The sequence below is a fragment of the Panthera onca genome, chromosome A3 (genome assembly GCF_046562875.1).
Source record: "Panthera onca isolate mPanOnc1 chromosome A3, mPanOnc1 haplotype 2, whole genome shotgun sequence".
Lineage (NCBI taxonomy): Eukaryota > Metazoa > Chordata > Mammalia > Carnivora > Felidae > Panthera > Panthera onca.
In genome coordinates, this window is record NC_138341.1 from 113,382,927 (window position 1) to 113,400,973 (window position 18,047).

The following is an 18,047-nucleotide window of genomic DNA, read 5'->3' on the forward strand; positions in this document are numbered from 1 at the left end:
TCTCTATAGGCTTCTCTACTTATATATTACTTGTGGAATAAACTGGATTTGTCTTATAAGTTTTCCACAATCCAGATTTTGGTCATTGCATTCCCATGGTGGTCTTTAATACGTTCCTGTATCTTCTATGTTTCTTTTGTTGTTGTTTAGTTTATTTATGTTGTGGGGGGGGGAGTAGGGGCAGAGAGGGAGAGAGAATCCCAAGTAGGCTCCATGCTGTCAGTGCAGAGCCTGGCTCAGGGCTCGATCCCACGAACTGTGAGATCATGACCTCAGCTGATATCAAGAGCCAGATACTCAACTGACTGAGCCACGTAAGTGCCCCTCTTCTGAGAATAAAAGTCTCATGCTCTACCGACTGAGCTAGCTGGGCAGTCACCTCTTCTGTATTTCCTATAAATGAGTAGTTAGATCTAGAGGCTTGATTAAATTCTAGTTAGATTCTTTGGGGGGTTGAAAGGAAGAATACTTTATAGATGATCACATCCAAGGGTATATAATATCTACATGTTTATTTTTGTGATGTTCAGATAGGCCTTAAAAGTACCTTAAAGATACTTTCTAGTTCTCATTGGATTCAGAGGTTGTTAGTCTGATCAACTCATTGTAAAGGGTTGTTTTTTGTTTTTAAAGTTTATTTATTTATTTTGAGAGGGAGAGCGAGAATCCCAAGCGGGCTCCGCATTGCCAGTGCAGAACGCAACACAGGGCTTGATCTCACGAAGTGTGAGATCATAACCTGAGCCGAAATCAAGAGACGCTCAACTGACTGAGCCACCCAGGCACCCCTATAAAGAGGGTTTTAACAGGTTTGGATGAAGCCATCTGCTATCTTTACTTAGATGAAGCAGTTTAGAAACATTAATGCTTGAATCACTGAGGAGGTAGTCATGGAGAGTTGTGTTGTTGCTTATCTAATAGACTCTCTTTCTTGTAGCTGGAGGAAGAACTGAAACAGCAGAAAGAAGCAGCATGCTTCAAGGCTCGTCCAAACACCGTCATCTCCCAGGAGCCCTTTGTTCCCAAGAAAGAGAAGAAATCCGTTGCTGGTAGTAGTATATGTACTCTTGGGGGATCGGGGTAGAATTGTCAGACTTCCCAGGGAGGATGTTGGGATTCAGTTATGTCAGTATCAGCTGTGTCAACCAGAAGCCTTTGCCTAGTAGAGGATCTAGTTGTTCTCCTTTTAGAGTAGTTTTTTTGTCTTTGTTGAACACATCAGCTGTGTTGAGTTTGCAGAATGTGTTGGGGTCAAATTCATAGAACAAGAGCCTGGGAAGAGGCAGCTGGCATTTTCAACAGCAGCTCTACTGTTTTACAATAGGCTTTACTCATCCAAAGAGTCCTAAGTGAGGGAAGAAGGTCCAGGATTTCTTTCTGGAGTTCACCATGAAGCAAGCCTTAGATATAAAACATTTAATTCCTTTGCACTGGGTAGAGTGTCAGAAAATTGGATTCTCCTCCTACATCTGTCTCAGAATCACTATATAGTTTTGAGCAAGCTGTTTCATCTGTATAAGTCTTGCTTTTCTCCTAATAGGTGGTTTCCAAGAGGTTTTCCAACTGTTAGAACTTTTTTCCAGATTCTAGGACTTTTTATATGTGGTTTACTCCACCTTCCTGCTAACAGGGCTTCCCTTGAGCTTAGCCTTTCTGTTGCCTTGCATGTCAGTACCACTTGCTGCGTCCTTGCAGGCTAAGTTTATGCAGGTTCTGCTTGTGCACCAATATTCTCTCTGTTTCTGTACTCAGAGGGCCTTTCTGGTTCTCTAGTTCAGGAACCTTTTCAGCTGGCCACCGAGAAGAGAGCCAAGGAGCGGCAGGAGCTGGAGAAGAGAATGGCTGAGGTAGAAGCTCAGAAAGTCCAGCAGTTGGAGGAGGCCAGGCACCAGGAGGAAGAGCAGCAGAGGGAGGAGCTGTCCAGGCTACGGAAAGAACTGGTAATTGAGCAGCACGAGCACTCACTAACCCACAGTTGTCTCTGTTTTGTGTTATCTGTACCTTGCCTTGTTCCAGGAAGAATCTAGGGTGGCCTACAAGGACACATAAAAGAAGAGTGAAAGCAGGAAATCACACAAACCAAGAAGGGTGACTAAGTTGTGATGTGAACAGTGCTAAAGGTGTGCACATTGTGATCCATGTATCGAAGTTTGAGCCATAATTTTGGCCCTTTTTAGGAACCAACTTGTTGGTTACAAAACTCACTGTTCATGAGATATAATGTGCTAGTTGTTAAAAAAATACATTTATTCTTGATACTGAATTCAGACAATTTCCTCCAGGGGTCTTCATAAGGAGGATATCATGTAGTGTAACATGCACAATGATGCATTTCTAGGACTGTTTATTTATTTATTTTTATTATTCCCTTTAGACTTAAGAAAATCAATGTGGTTTTATAATTAGACAAGAATACATAGGTAGGGAAGGACGGGAATAATGTGGCAACTGTATTTTCATTTTCCTCTTAATACTGGACTCAAATTCCTTGGGCTCATAGCACATGTTGGTCCATGTGACCCTCCATGCTAACACTAACATAATGATTTAAATATTAAGTTATTCAGAAAGAAAGCTTAATTCACAGGACTTTTTCACTAGGAGGGGCAGCAAGCGGCATTCACTGCATTAATGAGGAAGAAGAGTTTCAGATGGAAATTCATATGATTAATAAAAGGAAGAATATAGAAATATATAAGTTGTTGAGGTTTTGCCTAAAAATGCTAGGCCAGCTGCTGATACAGCTGTTGGCAGAGAGGACTTTGGCTTCAGGAAGTCTCTAGGGACAAGTTATTAAAGGGACTAGCTCTTTGGCAAAATTTAAGCTGCCATTTGCTGATTGGATGAAAAACCATACAGTCCCTGCTCTAGAAATACACACAAAACCAGCCTTTTTTTCCAGTTCTTTGGTTTTTTTCTCAACACTTGGTACTGCCTCTTGTGTTTGTGCCTATCATAGAGGTGTTACAGCGATTCTCAGTATAGGCTGATGTCAGCATCCTGAAGCACAGTTCAGTCAATGTTCTCTCGACTAACCTGACTTAATTCAGGATTGATTTTAGACTATCCAGGAGGGAAGATGGCCTTCTCCCAGCAACCCTTCCTGGTTATTGGTTTGTTTGTTTTTTGTCCATGGTTTTGGTGAATATTAAGACTGAGTAAGCTTAAGATTGTACCCTGGCAGGTTCTTAACAGGTATCTCTTCTCTGCTGCAATTGTGTGCAGCCCTGTTAACACCTGAGTAATAGACAACCAAGCTGGAGATAGACTTGATGTTCTTTAGTGCAAGCTGAGAGACCCAGCAGGACCTGAACAAAACTTGCTTGGGCTCCAAAGCACATGTGCTTTTCCATTATGCTGTGTTGCCTTCTTTTTTCCCCTCTTTGACTTGCATCTGTAAGATTATACAAGCATTTTCTCAAGAAGGAAAAATAAAAACAACTATAAGCATAGTTCTGTAACATCCTTATCACTGGTAACTTTATCTTTCCTCACTCTGCAGGTGCACAAGGCAAATCCAATACGCAAGTACCAGGGTGTGGAAGTAAAGTCAAGTGACCAGCCTCTGACTGTGCCCGTTTCTCCCAAGTTCTCCACTCGATTCCACTGCTAACTTCAGCTGTGAGCTGCAGACACCACCTGGGAACAGAAGCTGCTCTTCTCATCAAACCAGGAGCCTTCTTTCCTTGCCACAGGGCATGAAGAGAATCTATTTCTCCAGACTTTTACCTGCCCATACCAAACAGAGCATACCTGACAAGTGTGGACTCCAGTTTTGTTGAGAATTGTTTTCCTACATTATTGAAGCTAATAATGAGACTCAACTCATGTATGTCATGCTCTGACCCCATGTAGTTATTTCCTGTGAACCATCAGTAGACCTTTGATAGGAGTCTTAACTCTGACTAGACTTTAAAGTCTCTGTATCAGCACAGTATAATTTCTATTGCTTCTTTGCCCCCCTCCCCCTTTTTTCTATTTTAATCAGAAAATAAAGATAGTTAAATATTAAGGTAGGATTTAAGTCATGGCTTACCTGAGGAACAATGAGTATATCAGGTTCTTTCCTCTTCTCTGCACAAAATGAATCTAGTGTTACAGAACCCGTCACTACGAGGGTAGAAGCCTCAATAACACAACCATGAAGAAGACTGCATGGACTGACAGGGAACCTCGTGGCAGCCATCGGCAAGCTTTGGGACAGGACTGCTGTTAAGGCACGTTCTTCCCTCATCAGTGCTGATAATAACAGGGAATGCTGTGCAGGACACGTTTGAAGTCCTCCAATAAACTGGAGTAGAATAAATATGTTTGTCTTCCCTTCCCTGATTTTGTCACTGGATGTTTTTAATTCTGTCAAGCCCCTTTGGAGGTCACACCTTACTGGGGAAATGAGTACTTTGAGAGGAAGGAGGTCCAGGAACTTTGGAACATTGAAAAGCACAGGCTCTGTTCTTAGAGGAAAAGGCTTTGTAACTTTTTTCTGTCCTTCCATATTTTGTTAACTGCCTCCCAGGAACCACTCTGGAAGGCACTCATGTTTGTTATTATGCCTTCAGACAGTCCTGTGCCTTCTTCCCTAAGTGTGCCTTTTCTTGTCTGGTAAACTTCCTTATAAGACTCAAGTAAAATCTTCATAAATCCTTCCTTGACCACCTGACCTCCTCAGGTAAGGATGATCACTTCCTTCCACCCAAATGCTTCTTGTGTATTTCTCTAGTAGAACAGTTTCTTGTACTTGTTCACAAACTAGTAGAGACCCAGATACCTAAAATTTTCTTAGTCCTCAAAGACAAAAATTACCTTCGTCATCTCTGTATTTTTTGTAGCTGGCACAGAATTCACTAGGTCCTTGTTAGGTAGTGTATTTTCTTTTAGACTTGATACTGTTTATGAATTCTACTAGTTATCTACTCCTGTGCTAAGGAATATAAAAGCATCCATATTCTGCCCCAGGCCAGTCCTAGGCACCAGGAAGACCGTAAACCTATTTTATATTCCTTTTGTTTCTTCATTCAGTGAGCATCATGAACAGGTCATTGTAGATTCAGTGATGGATGAATTGATGACAAAGCCAAGACGTGATCTGCAGATCCCTAAGCCTCCTGAAGACCCACAAACTGATGCAAAATACAGTTCCTCTACTCATTTCCCAGAAGTCTAGTATGCAGGTCCATAATGACTTCTGTAATTCATTTAATAAATATTTATTTGGTGCTAACTATACATACCTTGGGACTACTTAGTCTCTGGGAATACAGCATGGAACAGAAATAGAAGAACTTGCCTTCATGGAGCTTACCTCTTAGGAAGGCAGACAGACCATAAGCAAGTTGCTGTCTTCTCTTCTGTCACATGGTAAATGTTTCTCTGCTGTGTGGAAAGTAGACTGGGGTCGGATGGGGGGCATGTGAGGGTGGAAACAAGACGGTGAGAGCTAATAGGAGGTTGGGCTAGGTGGTAGCAGTGGAGGTGGTGAGAAATGGTTGGGTTCTGAGTGTATCTTGGAAGTTGTAACTGGCAATCTGCTGACAGATTGGACGTGGAATGAGAGAAAGAGGGTCATTAAGGAGGGCCCCAGAGACCAAGTTCTCCATCCTTTGTCCTGTGAGAAATCCAGTTCTACCGCGGTCCTCATATCTCTTGTGGATCCCTGGAGGGCTTTCATTTTTTCTGGTCCCCTCTTGTTACGATATTTCTCCTTCTGTTCATCTCTTGGTCCCCTCTGTGTCTGTCTGTCCTCTGTAGCTTTCCCCCCCTCTCACGTATCAGTAGTTTTTTGACCGTTCACAATCATTCATATATTTCCGTCTGGTATCAGTTTTTTAATATATTTTGCCCATTTTTTTTGTTTTTTTTCAGGTACGAGAATAAATCCAGCCCTCAAGCTGAGGGTCTGGAAAGAGGGTTAGTGACAGTTATGGACCTTTAGGGGAGCCTTCTACCCCATACGCTCCAGTCTGGATGATCCCACCCAGACACGCCCTTTTCGGGGTAGTAATGTGTGACAGTCTGTAGAGGTAACAGAGTGGGATTATAGTACTTTAGAGCAAATAGCTTAAAATTGAGACACAGACATCCATTGCCTCCTGCTTCCCAGAATTCCCCAGCTTCCCAGTGGCTGTCTACTTCTCAGGACGGTCCGCCTAGTGTTGAATTCTCTCTGGACCACCTCACGTGACCTTCATTTTTAATACAGCTTCCCATTTCCTCCAAAGCTCAAAATCTCCACTTCTGTCTTACAGAGAAAGTCTAGTTCTTTATCCCTTCAGGCCATATTCTAGAGGGAGCTTCTCTTTCAACATTCAGAGGTCATTCTGAGATTTTCCTAAACAAAGAACCTGTCCTCTGATAGGAATTTACTGAGTTTTACTGAGAAATCTGGCTGTCACACTTTGCTTGGCAGCTTTGCAAATCTCCTAGCTCATGCACACAGGCAGATTGTTAGAATTCCCACAATTTCTGGGAAGGACTCTGTTTTCAATGTTATTTTGACTTGGTCATAGTTTCCCATTGCTAATAGTCCTGGGATCATTAACATACTTGTAAGATTACGGTTCACTCTTACTTTGGTTGGTCGCTTTGTCCTTGTGTGATTGTTGTGTTGCCATCTTGACTGCTGTTTTATTCCTTACCGGTTCTTTATCCCTGGAAAGTGGAGCTTGAGTGGTAGACTGGCTGAGGTTGCAGCTGCCCCAGAGTTTAAAGGAGATGAGACCCATGCACAAGGCATCGTAACACAAGATAAGATGTGACTCGGTAACGCCAGACACAAAAAGGGGGAGTTTAGACACTGCTTTTTGAGGTGAGATTGCAGTTCTTAAACATGTTTCTTTTTTTCTTTCTCTTTTTTAAGTAAAAATTGCCAAAGTCGAATGTCTTTTGGAAACAATTAAAATACAAACCATATAAAATAAACCATGCAAGTCTCCTTATTTCCCTACTCTCATGTTCCAGGAGTACCTCATTGACAACAGTTGCATATTCTTCTAGAATGTTTTTATGTGCACACACAGATTTCTAGAGCATTTTTCTTTTTTTGTAACAAGAAGATTATAGCATTCTGCATTTGTTTTTACTTTTAATTTGTCCTTTGAAACATTATACGTTCACATGGTGCAAAATTCAAAAGCTACAAAGGTAAAGTTCTCCGCTTTTCTCCCAGCTGCTCGGTTCCCTCAGAGATCGTGCTGCCAGGTGTGCTCCTTTGCAGAGATCGCATCACCATATGCATGTTTCTATCCCCTCTCTCCTTTTATTTTTATGCAAATAGCGTCCTGCTTTTCTACACTCTGTACCTTGCTCTCTTCATTTGTGTTCTGGATTGAATGATGTGTTTCAGGTGCTAACGTGGGCATGTCTGCCTGGCTTCCTCTCAGACTGGAGTATGAAGCCTCTTAGGAGAATCTAATGACATGGAGTTTGACCTGTAGTGGGGTCTAGGTCCTCTGCATGATATCCTAGGCTAGTGACCTGAGGTCCCAAGGACCCAAAGAGAGGTCAGCAACACCTGGTCTTTTACTTCCTTCTGGCTTAGCTGAGCCTGGGGGTGCTTCTTGGCTTGAGTATCTGGTTAAGCCTGTGTATCCCCTTTGATAAATCTTGACACTGCTTCCTTTTCAGTTTCCTTCTGAGGTTTGTCTGCTGAGGAGGTTCCTCATTGCTGAGAGTAGCAGTTAAAAAAGCTGTTAGCCACGTGGCTGGGCTCCTATTTCTGCACAGGCAGAGGCTGAGTTACAGCGCGGTGGTGTGGATCCAGGTAGGAATCAGTCAACATTCTGAGTCCTGAGCTGCCATCTGCCTTGCAGCCTGCTGGGATGCTCAGTTTAGACAACATATAAAGTTTCCTGGATACGGGACAAACCCAGGCCTATGGAAAGAGCAGGAAGGTTAAAGCGTGTGGTACTTTGAGTGGTGACGAAGGCGTAACCAGGGAGCTGACATGTTTGCACCAACGCCAAGAATTCCAGGACAATTTGTTATCCAGCTGAAGCCAGTGTGGTTGCTACCAGAAAGAAGCCTGGGGACAAAACATACTTTTCCCCTGTTTCCTTAGTCTTCTTGCATACCCACTCTATTTTCTAGTGCTGTAGAGAAGGTTACTGACATTGAAAATGTTTCATGGTATTTGTCATTTTCTTTCTTGCAAGAGAGTAAGACACGGGGCTCAGGTCAAAGCAGGGCTCTTATGTGCTGAGGGTATCAGCTTCCTGAAAGGGTTTTGGCAGATGCTGACTTTTCACCCAGAGAAACCATAGTTGGAGGGGTAGGGAAAAAGCCTTAGAAAACACTGGGTTTTATCAGGAATATTTCACCAGCCTAACCTTGACCTGAAGGCATCCATTACCCTCTCCCTTTCCCTTAAAACTTTATTAGCCAGAAAGGAATAAAAACCTGGCCTGTCTGCTGTGCTGAGACCCATGCAGTTACGGGACTGGTATCCCAGAACATCCCAGGCGAGTATGTGAGTGTGCTAAGATTTGTGGCCAAGTGCCGTTGCTTGGTCTGTTTTGGCACCAAAGCTATTACCAGGTTTTCTTTCAGGAGCAGGGGTGGGAGATCTAGTTTTCAAGTGGGTCAAGGTGCAAAATAGAGTCAGTGGTCATAACTTGTAACATGAAAGCAGTTTGGGGCAGCATTGTTCAAGCTTGCTTCGTGGTAAGAGTTGAAAAGTCTCTAGCCTGACACCGACATGCTCCCCCTCGGAGCACACATACACACACCAGTCAGTGTCCTAGAGATAACCTGCTAAGTGACTCCAAAGTGACTGAATTTGCTCTATGCAGAAAATCTTGAGTGGGTTTTATAATTATTTTTTCAGTTTTTTTTTTAAATATTTATTTATTTTTGAGACAGAGAGAGACAGAGCATGAACAGGGGAGGGGCAGAGAGAGAGGGAGACACAGAATCCGAAACGGGCTCCAGGCTCTGAGCTGTCAGCACAGATCCCGACGCGGGGCTCGAACTCGCGGACCGTGAGATCATGACCTGAGCCAAAGTCGGCCGCTTAACCGACTGAGCCACCCAGGCGCCCCTATTTTTTCAGTTTTTAAGGTGGGGTTTATTATTAATTATATACCATTCAGAAAATACCTGGTAATAGGAGAAAAGAAAAAAAATCTATGACCCACCTTGAGCACTGGTGCTTCTTTGTATAATGTTTTTTTTTTTTCTTATATAAAACTTTAGTCTGTTTCTCTACATTGAAGGATATATACATATATATATTCATTCTGTTTTTCACTTAGCATAGTAGTAACTCAAATATATTTCCGTATTACTGCATACTTTGTAAATGCCAATTTTAACAGTCACTTATTGTTACATTGTTTTGAGTTTGCTTCTCCCCCGTTGAAAATGCTTGTTTTGCAAAGGATTTTCCTAGAGTCTATTTATAGGACAGATTTGTTTGTGCTTCCAATGTATCATGTCTGGCTCTAAACTTGAAATGGCTGTTTCAAACCATTTTCAAGCTGTGTAATTAAAATATTAAAAGGAGGGGCGCCTGGGTGGCTCAGTCGGTTGAGCGTCCGACTTCGGCTCAGGTCATGATCTCGCAATCCGTGAGTTCGAGCCCCGCGTCGGGCTCTGTGCTGACAGCTCAGAGCCTGGAGCCTGTTTCAGATTCTGTGCCTCCCTCTTCCTCTAACCCTCCCCTGTTCATGCTCTCTTTCTCTCTCTGTCTCAAAAATAAATAAATGTTAAAAAAAAATTAAAAAAAAAAAATAAAAATAAAATATTAAAAGGAAATAACAAACCCCTCTCCAAAGCATACTTAATGGCATTATTCTGGCATACACATTTGCAAAATGGAAAGCTTTTTTTGGCTGAGGTGATGTCAATGTTATTGGCACTCATGCCCAGAGAAAAAGTTTACTGGCCTTTGGCAAAGCCTTTCTGGAGACAACTCTCATTATGCTATTTTAAAGTCTTAAAACTCTACATTTGCAGACAGACTTACAAAGTTAATTGGTATCTCCAAGCCTGTGAGATCAGATTCAAAAGAAGAATACCCTTTGTCTTTCGTGACTCTGAAAGACAAAGCTGTGATGTGTCTTTTGGGAAGAGTAAGAGCAGGGAATATAATCTCACTTCTGTTGTTGACATGCTGGGTGATTTGTAATAAGTCACTCTCCTTTTCTGGACTTCAGTTTCCACATCTGTCAAAGGCGGAGATTGAACTGGAAAGATCAGTAAGGCTCTTTCAGCTCGAGTATTTTCAGAATTTTTAACAGGCTGTCTGTTTTAACCACACCAGACCTACTTTCATATTCATATTTTTCTATAGCCACCTGCTCAACCACTGCAAAAGGGCACCTCTAGTGAGCTCTCCTGCCCCTGGATTGCCATTTGAACTTCAATGAAGTATGTTGGAGACCTGTGTGCTATCTTGTTGAGGACTTTCCAAGGGTTGTTCTGGAAGCGGAAATCTAGCCCAGATCACTCCAGGGGACTAATCCCTGAATAATGTCCTCTGACACACACACATATTTTCTGATGTTTCTCTTGACCTTGGAACTGGTTAAAGACTGCACAGAATGTTCACTGAATTCTTACAGACTACTGCGAGGAAGTCCCTCCCATCCTTGGCTTTTCCAAGATGTGAGGATATCCAGTAGTGGTTTTTCTATTGAGGCAGTTTAAGGACATCACAGTGAAACCAATGATCTTGCCTTGCTGCTCTTCTGTTTCTCTCCACCATAATTCAGTTTTTACAGTGTTCGTGGTCAAGGGGATTTGGATTGTTTTGGGATAATTGTCACAGGCTTCAGGAAGAACACAAAATTATTTAGTGGAAAAAGTCCTAGATTAGGAATTGGGAGAGTGGCTTCTGGCTTTCTGACCTTGAGCATGTCATTTGAATTCTCCAGGCTCAATCTCCTCATCATAGAAGTTAGAATGATGTTTCTAGAAAGGACTTTCCTCCAGCTTTTCAGATGACAGTTTGCTCCCAGTTTTAACGTGACCCAAAGGCACTCTGAGCAGCAATGGTGACTGTCACATTGGGCACTTATTCATCCCTGTTGGCCAATGTGACTCAGTGTGACCATGCAGGAGTCATATGCTCAGTATTAATTATCAGTGGGTATGTGTCACCAGGGGTTGCCAGAAGCCCCTGCTGTTTACCCAAAGCTAACAACCTAACAGGACAGGGCTAGCAGCTGCTGGTTAACAACCAGCAAAGGGAGCAGGGAGACCTCTCAGAGAGAGACTCCATGGGAGTTTGTGCAGGCAAGAAAGGAGAGGGGTTTGAGTTGAGCCTGCAGAAATCACCCTTACTGGCTGGAGGTTGATGTCTGCACTGTAGGCTCACTGATTCTCATTTGCTCATTAGCCTTTTTTCTCGTGGTGATTTGTTACTGCAGCGATAGAAAACCTGGCACGAGCGTCAGAAGGGGCTGCCGGTACCCACTGCCCTTCACTAAACAGCTTTGCCTTTTGTGCAGCTCCCTCCCTTGCGACATTCGCTGTACTGACAACTGGGTCTGAGTGTTTCTGCGTTTTCCTCACACACACACACACAGAACACTTCTATTACTCGGAGGCCTCATGAAAATGGGTAGGAATTAGGCCGGAAGCTCAGCAACTTGGGCTGGGGGACTTTTCCCCGGGATAGTGGTCCTCAGGGTGTGGTCTGCGGACCGGCAGACCAGCCTCATCAGGACTAGACGTGTGAATTCTCTAGCCGTTCTGCAGGCGTCCTGAGTCAGACTCTGGATGTGGGGCCCCTCCGGGGGACTGAGGCACTCCCAGGCGGGAGGACAAGTGCCGGGAGAGAGACCTGTAGGTCCTGATAGACAACAGGTTTCCCAACTCAAAGGTCCCTATGGGCCAAGGAGCCAGCAGCCATTCTCCCCCGTGACCCTCAGTGCTGAGGCCAAACAAGAGGGAATCTGGAAGGCAAGAACACTCTTCCCCTCTGGAGCTCCTTGGGGAGACACGTTTGTGAAATCCATTCGTGCGACATAGGAGAGCTGCTGAGTTTGTTGAGTAGGTATTTATCTCCTTAGCCAAGGCTCCATTACCAGAATAAAGGAGAGCAGAAGGCTTGTCCATAGGGCCTTCCAACAAGTCATTTGACAGATGAGGAAACTGAGGCTCCAAGTTTAAGTTGGAGTGTCCCCAAAGTCACACTGCTAGTAGGTGGCAGTGTGGATCCGGGTCTGTCTGCCCCCGGGTGCTCTCTGCACCACCCCGGTTGCATCCCTTGAGTAGAGCCAGCTGCAGAGGATGGACATTCTCAGGAGCTCCTGGCTCTTTTTGGAATCGGGTGACACTTGACCAGACTCCCCTGGGTGAAGAAGAGGTTGTGTCTGTCAACCTCCAGGGCCAGCAACTTCACTTAGGACCTGGGAGCAAGTGTCTTATGAAGGCTGCAGCTCGGGCTGGAGCCCTCACTCAGCTCTCGCACTTGCCGCAGGAACCTCCAGCTAAGCATCCCAGAGGCCGGAGGCAGGCGCCCCCTCCTCCCTTTCACCCAGCAGGCATCTTCTCAGACCGTGCTTGGGTTCCCGTCAGGGAGGTGGCAGCTGCCAGTCAATTAAGTCACAAGCCTTAGCAGGACAGAATGGTGGCCAGGGTGGTCAAACTGCCAAGTGACCGCTGCCGGGAGGTGCTTTGCCCCGGCCCACTCCCCATCCTTCGTCTGGATGCCCCCTCACCATCCCAGGCAGGGCCCTCTTCTCACAGCGGTCGCTCAGAGCTTGCCAAGCACCCCCTGGATCTTATGGGAACCCAGTTTAGCAAATGGACCTCGAGTTTTATAAATAGCACAATGGTAGGCCGGGAAGCCATCCTGTGCAACGGGACAGAACATGCATTCCCCGCTTTTTGAGCCATTTCCTGGGATCGTGTGGTGGGAGCGACTTCCTGTGCAAAGTTGAATTACTTTCAACTCCCAGGTCTGTACTCCGTACTTGGGTCTCGCTTCTACTCTTTTATGTGTCTGCAATTGTCCCCCACCCCCACTGGCCCTGCCTTCCTGAAGTGGTGCTTCCAACTCTGCTCCTGGGACGTTTCCTGTTCTTGGAACAGCTGCACCAGCCTGGGGTACCCTCCTGCTACTTGATCCTATAGGGAGGTGTCCAGTGGCCCTGGGTAATTTTCAGATGACCTTGTTCCTCTGACGTCATTACATGGCTATTTTTGGCTTTGCTGTTTATTGCTGCAGAGTTGGGCTGAGATGGGGGAGAGCGAGAAAGTGAAGGTTTCCCATTGTCCCGGGGCCCCGCCAAAGTGGGAACATTTACTCTTCAACACTTACTGAGCACCTACCGAATGTCAGGCCCTGGGCTACCAACCTGATGACATAGTCCAAGCATTCTTCACTTGCTCACAAATTCTTTGTTCTGCGGGCATTTAGTGATACGAGTAGGAATTAAGCATGGGGGCCCTGGAGCCGTATGGCTTGGGTTTAAATTTCAGCACCACTGGAACACTGTCTCCGATACCTTGGGCAAATGACTCTTCTGTGCCTCAAGTTTCCTCTTGGAAATGGGAGTCATAGCAGTATCTACTTCATAAAGTTGCTATGAAGATCAAAGGAATTAATACGGCACATGGTAAATACACAATAAATATTCGTGGCTATTACTGTTAACAATGGCACCACTTTTTGTACCAGATCCTTGGGATACAAAGTTGACTGACCTGATCCCTGTCCTGAGCTGGATCTGGATCCAGACCCCCAGAGCCCCAGTTACTGGGGACAGGGGGCACCGTGCATACAACAAGTCAGAAGGGAACGCCTGCCTTGTGCGCCATCGTATCCGAAGCTGTGTGTCTTTTAAGTTTATTTATTTTGAGAGAAAGTAAGTGCACAAGAGTAGGGGAGGGGCAGAGACAAAGGGAGAGCGAGAGGGATTCCCAAGCAGGCTCCACGCCTGGCACGGAGGACCCCAACACGGGGCTCGATCTCATGACCGTGAGATCATGACCTGAGCTGAAATCAAGAGTCGGATGCTCAACCAACTGAGCCACCCAGGTGCCCCTGTACCCTAACTTGTAAGGGCATTTCAAGGAAACGAGGTGAAGTTCTTGTCCTGGGAGAGCCTCAAAGCAGTGGTTCTTAACCCTGACTGCACATCAGAATATTCTGGGGAGATTTAAAAAAACACCAACATTCTGGGCTGCACCTCCCCGATATTATGATTTAATTGACCTGAACTCAGGAGGGGCTCAGGCTTCGGGAGTTGTAAAAGCTCTCCAGACACCCCACTTGCATCAGCGCTGAGAAGCATGGCCCAGGCTCTAGAGGCCTCTGAGAGCTCATCAGCTACACCAGTGGTGTTCTCTCAGGAGCGCCTCAAAGCGGGTCCTCTGACTTGGGGGTTCTCGGACTCGGATGCGCATGCTGGCTATAGAGACAGAGTCCCGCGCTCCCTGCTAAGGTGGCTTCATCTGAAACCAACTCTGGAGCCTGGGTACTGAAAGCCCGTTGGAGCCAGGCCTTCAACTGAGAAGTCTTCCCTGACCATCAGTCCCAATCTGTGTTGTCTTTTTATCTCATATACAGCTCATACCACTTTCTGTCTTAAATTGTAGAAACCTGTGTCCATATTGCTATGTTTCAAATTATTTATTAAGCTGTTTAGAGTCACCAATGGTCACTTCGAAAAAAACTTGGAAAATCCCAAGAATGAAAACCATCTCTACTCCCATACCTATTAAATATGTATACTTACATCCCTCTAGATATTTTGCCATTTTTTTTTAATTTTTTTAATGTTTTATTTATTTTTTCAGAGAGAGAGAGAGACAGAGCACGAGCAGGGGAGGGGCAGAGAGAAAGGGAGACACAGAATCCGAAGCAGGCTCCAGGCTCCGAGCCGTCAGCACAGAGCCCGACGCGGGGCTCGAACCCACAGACCATGAGATCATGACCTGAGCCGAAGTCGGACACTCAACCGACTGAGCCACCCAGGCGCTCCTGCCATTTTCTTAATAAATGTTTTTAACAACAAAAAAGGATCCTACTTCATGAATGACTTTGCAATCAGTTTTCACTAAAAATGTGCTATGTGGTGATTCTATAGCTATTCTTCAAACATCTGTGTTCCCAAAGTGGCCACTTTAGTCTTGAGCATTCAGTATGTAATCTTAGCAATGAAACTACGTTTTTGAGATGGATCAGTGTGCCATTGGAGCTTCCAGAGGGATCTCTGTTCAGTCTGCCACACGGAGTGTCCATAGATGCTGCTTATCAGCCTCAGAAGGAAGAACAGAGTCTGCTGTAAGGACAGCCTCACCCAGGCCTCTCCCAGAGTGCCAGGCTTCGGGGCCCGAGGTGGGAGAGGGCAGGAGAAAACCGCCCTGAGAGGCTCCCATGTCAGGACCACAGGAAAGTTGGAGGGGAATTGGCCGTTCTCTTTGGAGTCAGAAAGGTTACTCAACTCCCTGGATTTTCCATCACAGCCAGGCAGGGAGAGGGTCAGGCTGGGAAACGTCTTCTCTGAGCAGGGCCTTTTAAAGCCTCTTGGCTGGGTCAATTTCCTTCCAGGAGCCAGGGGAGCAGTGCCCGGGTGAAGTTAACCCCTCGACTCCCAAGCAATTCTCCCAGGGATGGGTGAGCCTGGGAGCCCAGGCTTCTGGAATGCAGAGCCATCCAGGGCAAGAGGCCTAAGGAGCCGTGAACTCTGGCTGGAGAAACCTTCCTTCTGGCCTTGTTAAATCCAACAGGCATAATTGCATCCTGCTGACCTTAATTCCCCTGGCGGGTTTAATTGGTCCTGGCATTGCCCCACTTCCTGCCCTGCCCCTGTAGAGGCAGAGAGGGCGGCGGCCCAGCTGGTGCAGGCCGGGAAAGCCCCTTCTTAAGGGTGGGCAGGGTCTCTGGCAGCCCCCCGCTGGGCTGGGAGGTTTCCCCGCACCCCTCCCCTGTGCCTGCAAGAGAGCAAATGAGAAGAAGCCCGGGGACTCCCAGGGCACAGCTGGCGGAGCTGAGCTTAACCCTGGGCGAGCTGCAGGCAATCCCGCGGACCCGGAACCAGGCCAGCCTCTCATCCCAGCGGGGGAAGGACTGTGGAGGAGCCTGTGGAGGAGCCGCAGGGACAGCTGAGCCCTCTACCTGGGCGTCCACAACATTATCACGCTGCCAGCACTGTGCCAAGCGCTCTACATACCGTGTGCTCCCTAAAGCTCCCGGCCACCCTGGGAGAGGCAATGGGGCAGAGGGGTGATGCGCTGAGCCTTGGCTTAGATGGATCAAACCCAACTCTGTGAATCTGCCCCGTGACTCAGTTTTCCTGTCACATCTGAGAAATGGGGATAGAAGAACTGACATTTATACAGCACTTAGAATGTCTCCTCCCCATGTTCTACAGGCTGTATATACCTCTCCCTATGAGGGAGGTGCTCAAACGCGACTGCATTTGTCCACGCCTAAGTGGCTGATCTCAGAGCTCCTAACCATTGTCCTGGAGATGTGTTGTCACAAAGTTGCTTACCCCGGGGGCCTCACCCGCTTACCAAGAGTTTAAGAGAGGCCAGTTATTTGGGAAGCATAACAGTAACAAATGTAGCAAATAAAGCCGCTTATGTTGTCCCAGCTCGGATTTTGGTCTCGACAGGAGGTGGTGCTGGATTCAAATCTGAACAGTTTGCAGCTACTCAATGGCTGTGTGACTTTTGGGAAGAGTCTCTTGCCTTCTCTCGGCATCAGCTTCCGCACCTTTTTTTTTTTTTTTTTTTTTTTTTTTTACGTTTATTTATTTCGAGAGAGCCAGCGTGGGTGGGGGAGGGGCAGAGAGAGAGAGAGGGAGACAGAGAATCCCAAGCAGGTTCTCCGCGCTGTCAGCACAGGGCTCAAAACCACGAACCGTGAGATCGTGACCTGAGCGGAAACCAAGAGTCAGACGCTTAACCTACGGAGTCACCCAGGCGCCCCCAGCTTTCGCACCTTTAAAATGGCCTGATCCTTGGCCCTGGAGTCCTTTGTGAGGATCCAGTGAGCTGGGTAAAGCCCTTGGCAGAGTCAGGCCTGGCACTTAGTGTGCACCGACTCAGTAACTGATCAGTACCGACAACCAGTTAGTAACACGGGAATGTCAGCAAGGGCCATCATACTAGAGAGATCCCACAGACCCCGTCCAGAGCCCTGCTAGTCAGTCACTTACTCACCAAACACTGACTTGGCAAGTACACTTTGTGCTGGGGACACACATGAGCACCATAAAGCCCCTGCCCTCGGGGGGCTCCCAGAGACTGTCAATGGTGGGATCAGCCTGGAGCTGAAGGAGGCCAAAGCAGGAGCGTCCAGCGTTTCAAGCTAAACCAGAACATGCTGTGGGAACCACCAAGTAGGGTGCCAGGGGCTCCCAATAACAGACATGGAGAGGAAGCATTTCAGGGGCGCCTGGGTGGCTCAGTCGGTGAAGCGTCTGACTTCAGCCCGGGTCATGATCTCACGGTTCGTGAGTTCGGGCCCCGCGTCGGGCTCTGTGCTGACAGCCGGAGCCTGGAGCCTGCTTCGGATTCTGTGTCTCCCTCTCTCTCTGCCCCTTTTCCTCTCTCTCTCTCAAAAATAAATAAACATTAAAAAAAAATTAAAAGGAAGCATTTCAACCTTCAGGACGCCATCAGACCACAAAGGGGATACCTGGCAGGGAGAGGCGGGCAAGACACAGACCGGGGAAATTTTAGGGAAGAAAGAGGACTTTGGGCTTCGAGGAAGGACACTTCTGGCTCTACTCCTTGCAGAGTGACTTTGGGCAAGTTACTCTCTTGATCCCCGTCTTCTATTCTAGGGAATAGGATGGCAGTGCCCCACAGAGTGATCACGAAGATGAAGTTTTCAGACAACATGGAGACAGCTAACCACAGGCCCTCAAAAAAAAAACAAAAAAACAAAAAAGAGAACGCCTTTCCTGGGTTCAGATCCTAATGCAGCCCCTGACAAGCCATATGGCTTTGGATAAGCGACTTAACTGCTCCGTGCCTCAGTTTCCCCATCTGAATAGTACCTAGCTCATTGGGTTGTTCTGAATATCACGTGAGTGAATCTTTATAAGAGCACTGGGAACAAGGCCGTGGGACACTGCTGAGTACTA

The 18,047-nt window shown here is 46.3% G+C and overlaps 1 protein-coding gene across 10 annotated transcripts in view; it reads left to right on the top strand.

Moving 5' to 3' along the window:
* TPX2 (TPX2 microtubule nucleation factor) overlaps window positions 1-4,329 on the top strand; it is a 57,966-nt gene extending 53,637 nt beyond the window's left edge. For 9 of the 10 annotated variants that reach the window (XM_060614777.2, XM_060614790.3, XM_060614768.3 and 6 more), the window contains 3 exons: window positions 938-1,049; window positions 1,753-1,940; window positions 3,503-4,329. In XM_060614777.2, the coding sequence (XP_060470760.1) occupies window positions 938-1,049; window positions 1,753-1,940; window positions 3,503-3,613 (411 nt within the window). In that variant the 3' untranslated portion in view covers window positions 3,614-4,329. The remainder of the gene's footprint in view (window positions 1-937; window positions 1,050-1,752; window positions 1,941-3,502) is intronic. The other variant, XM_060614831.3, reaches the window with a different exon arrangement.
* Window positions 4,330-18,047: the final 13,718 nt, after the last annotated feature.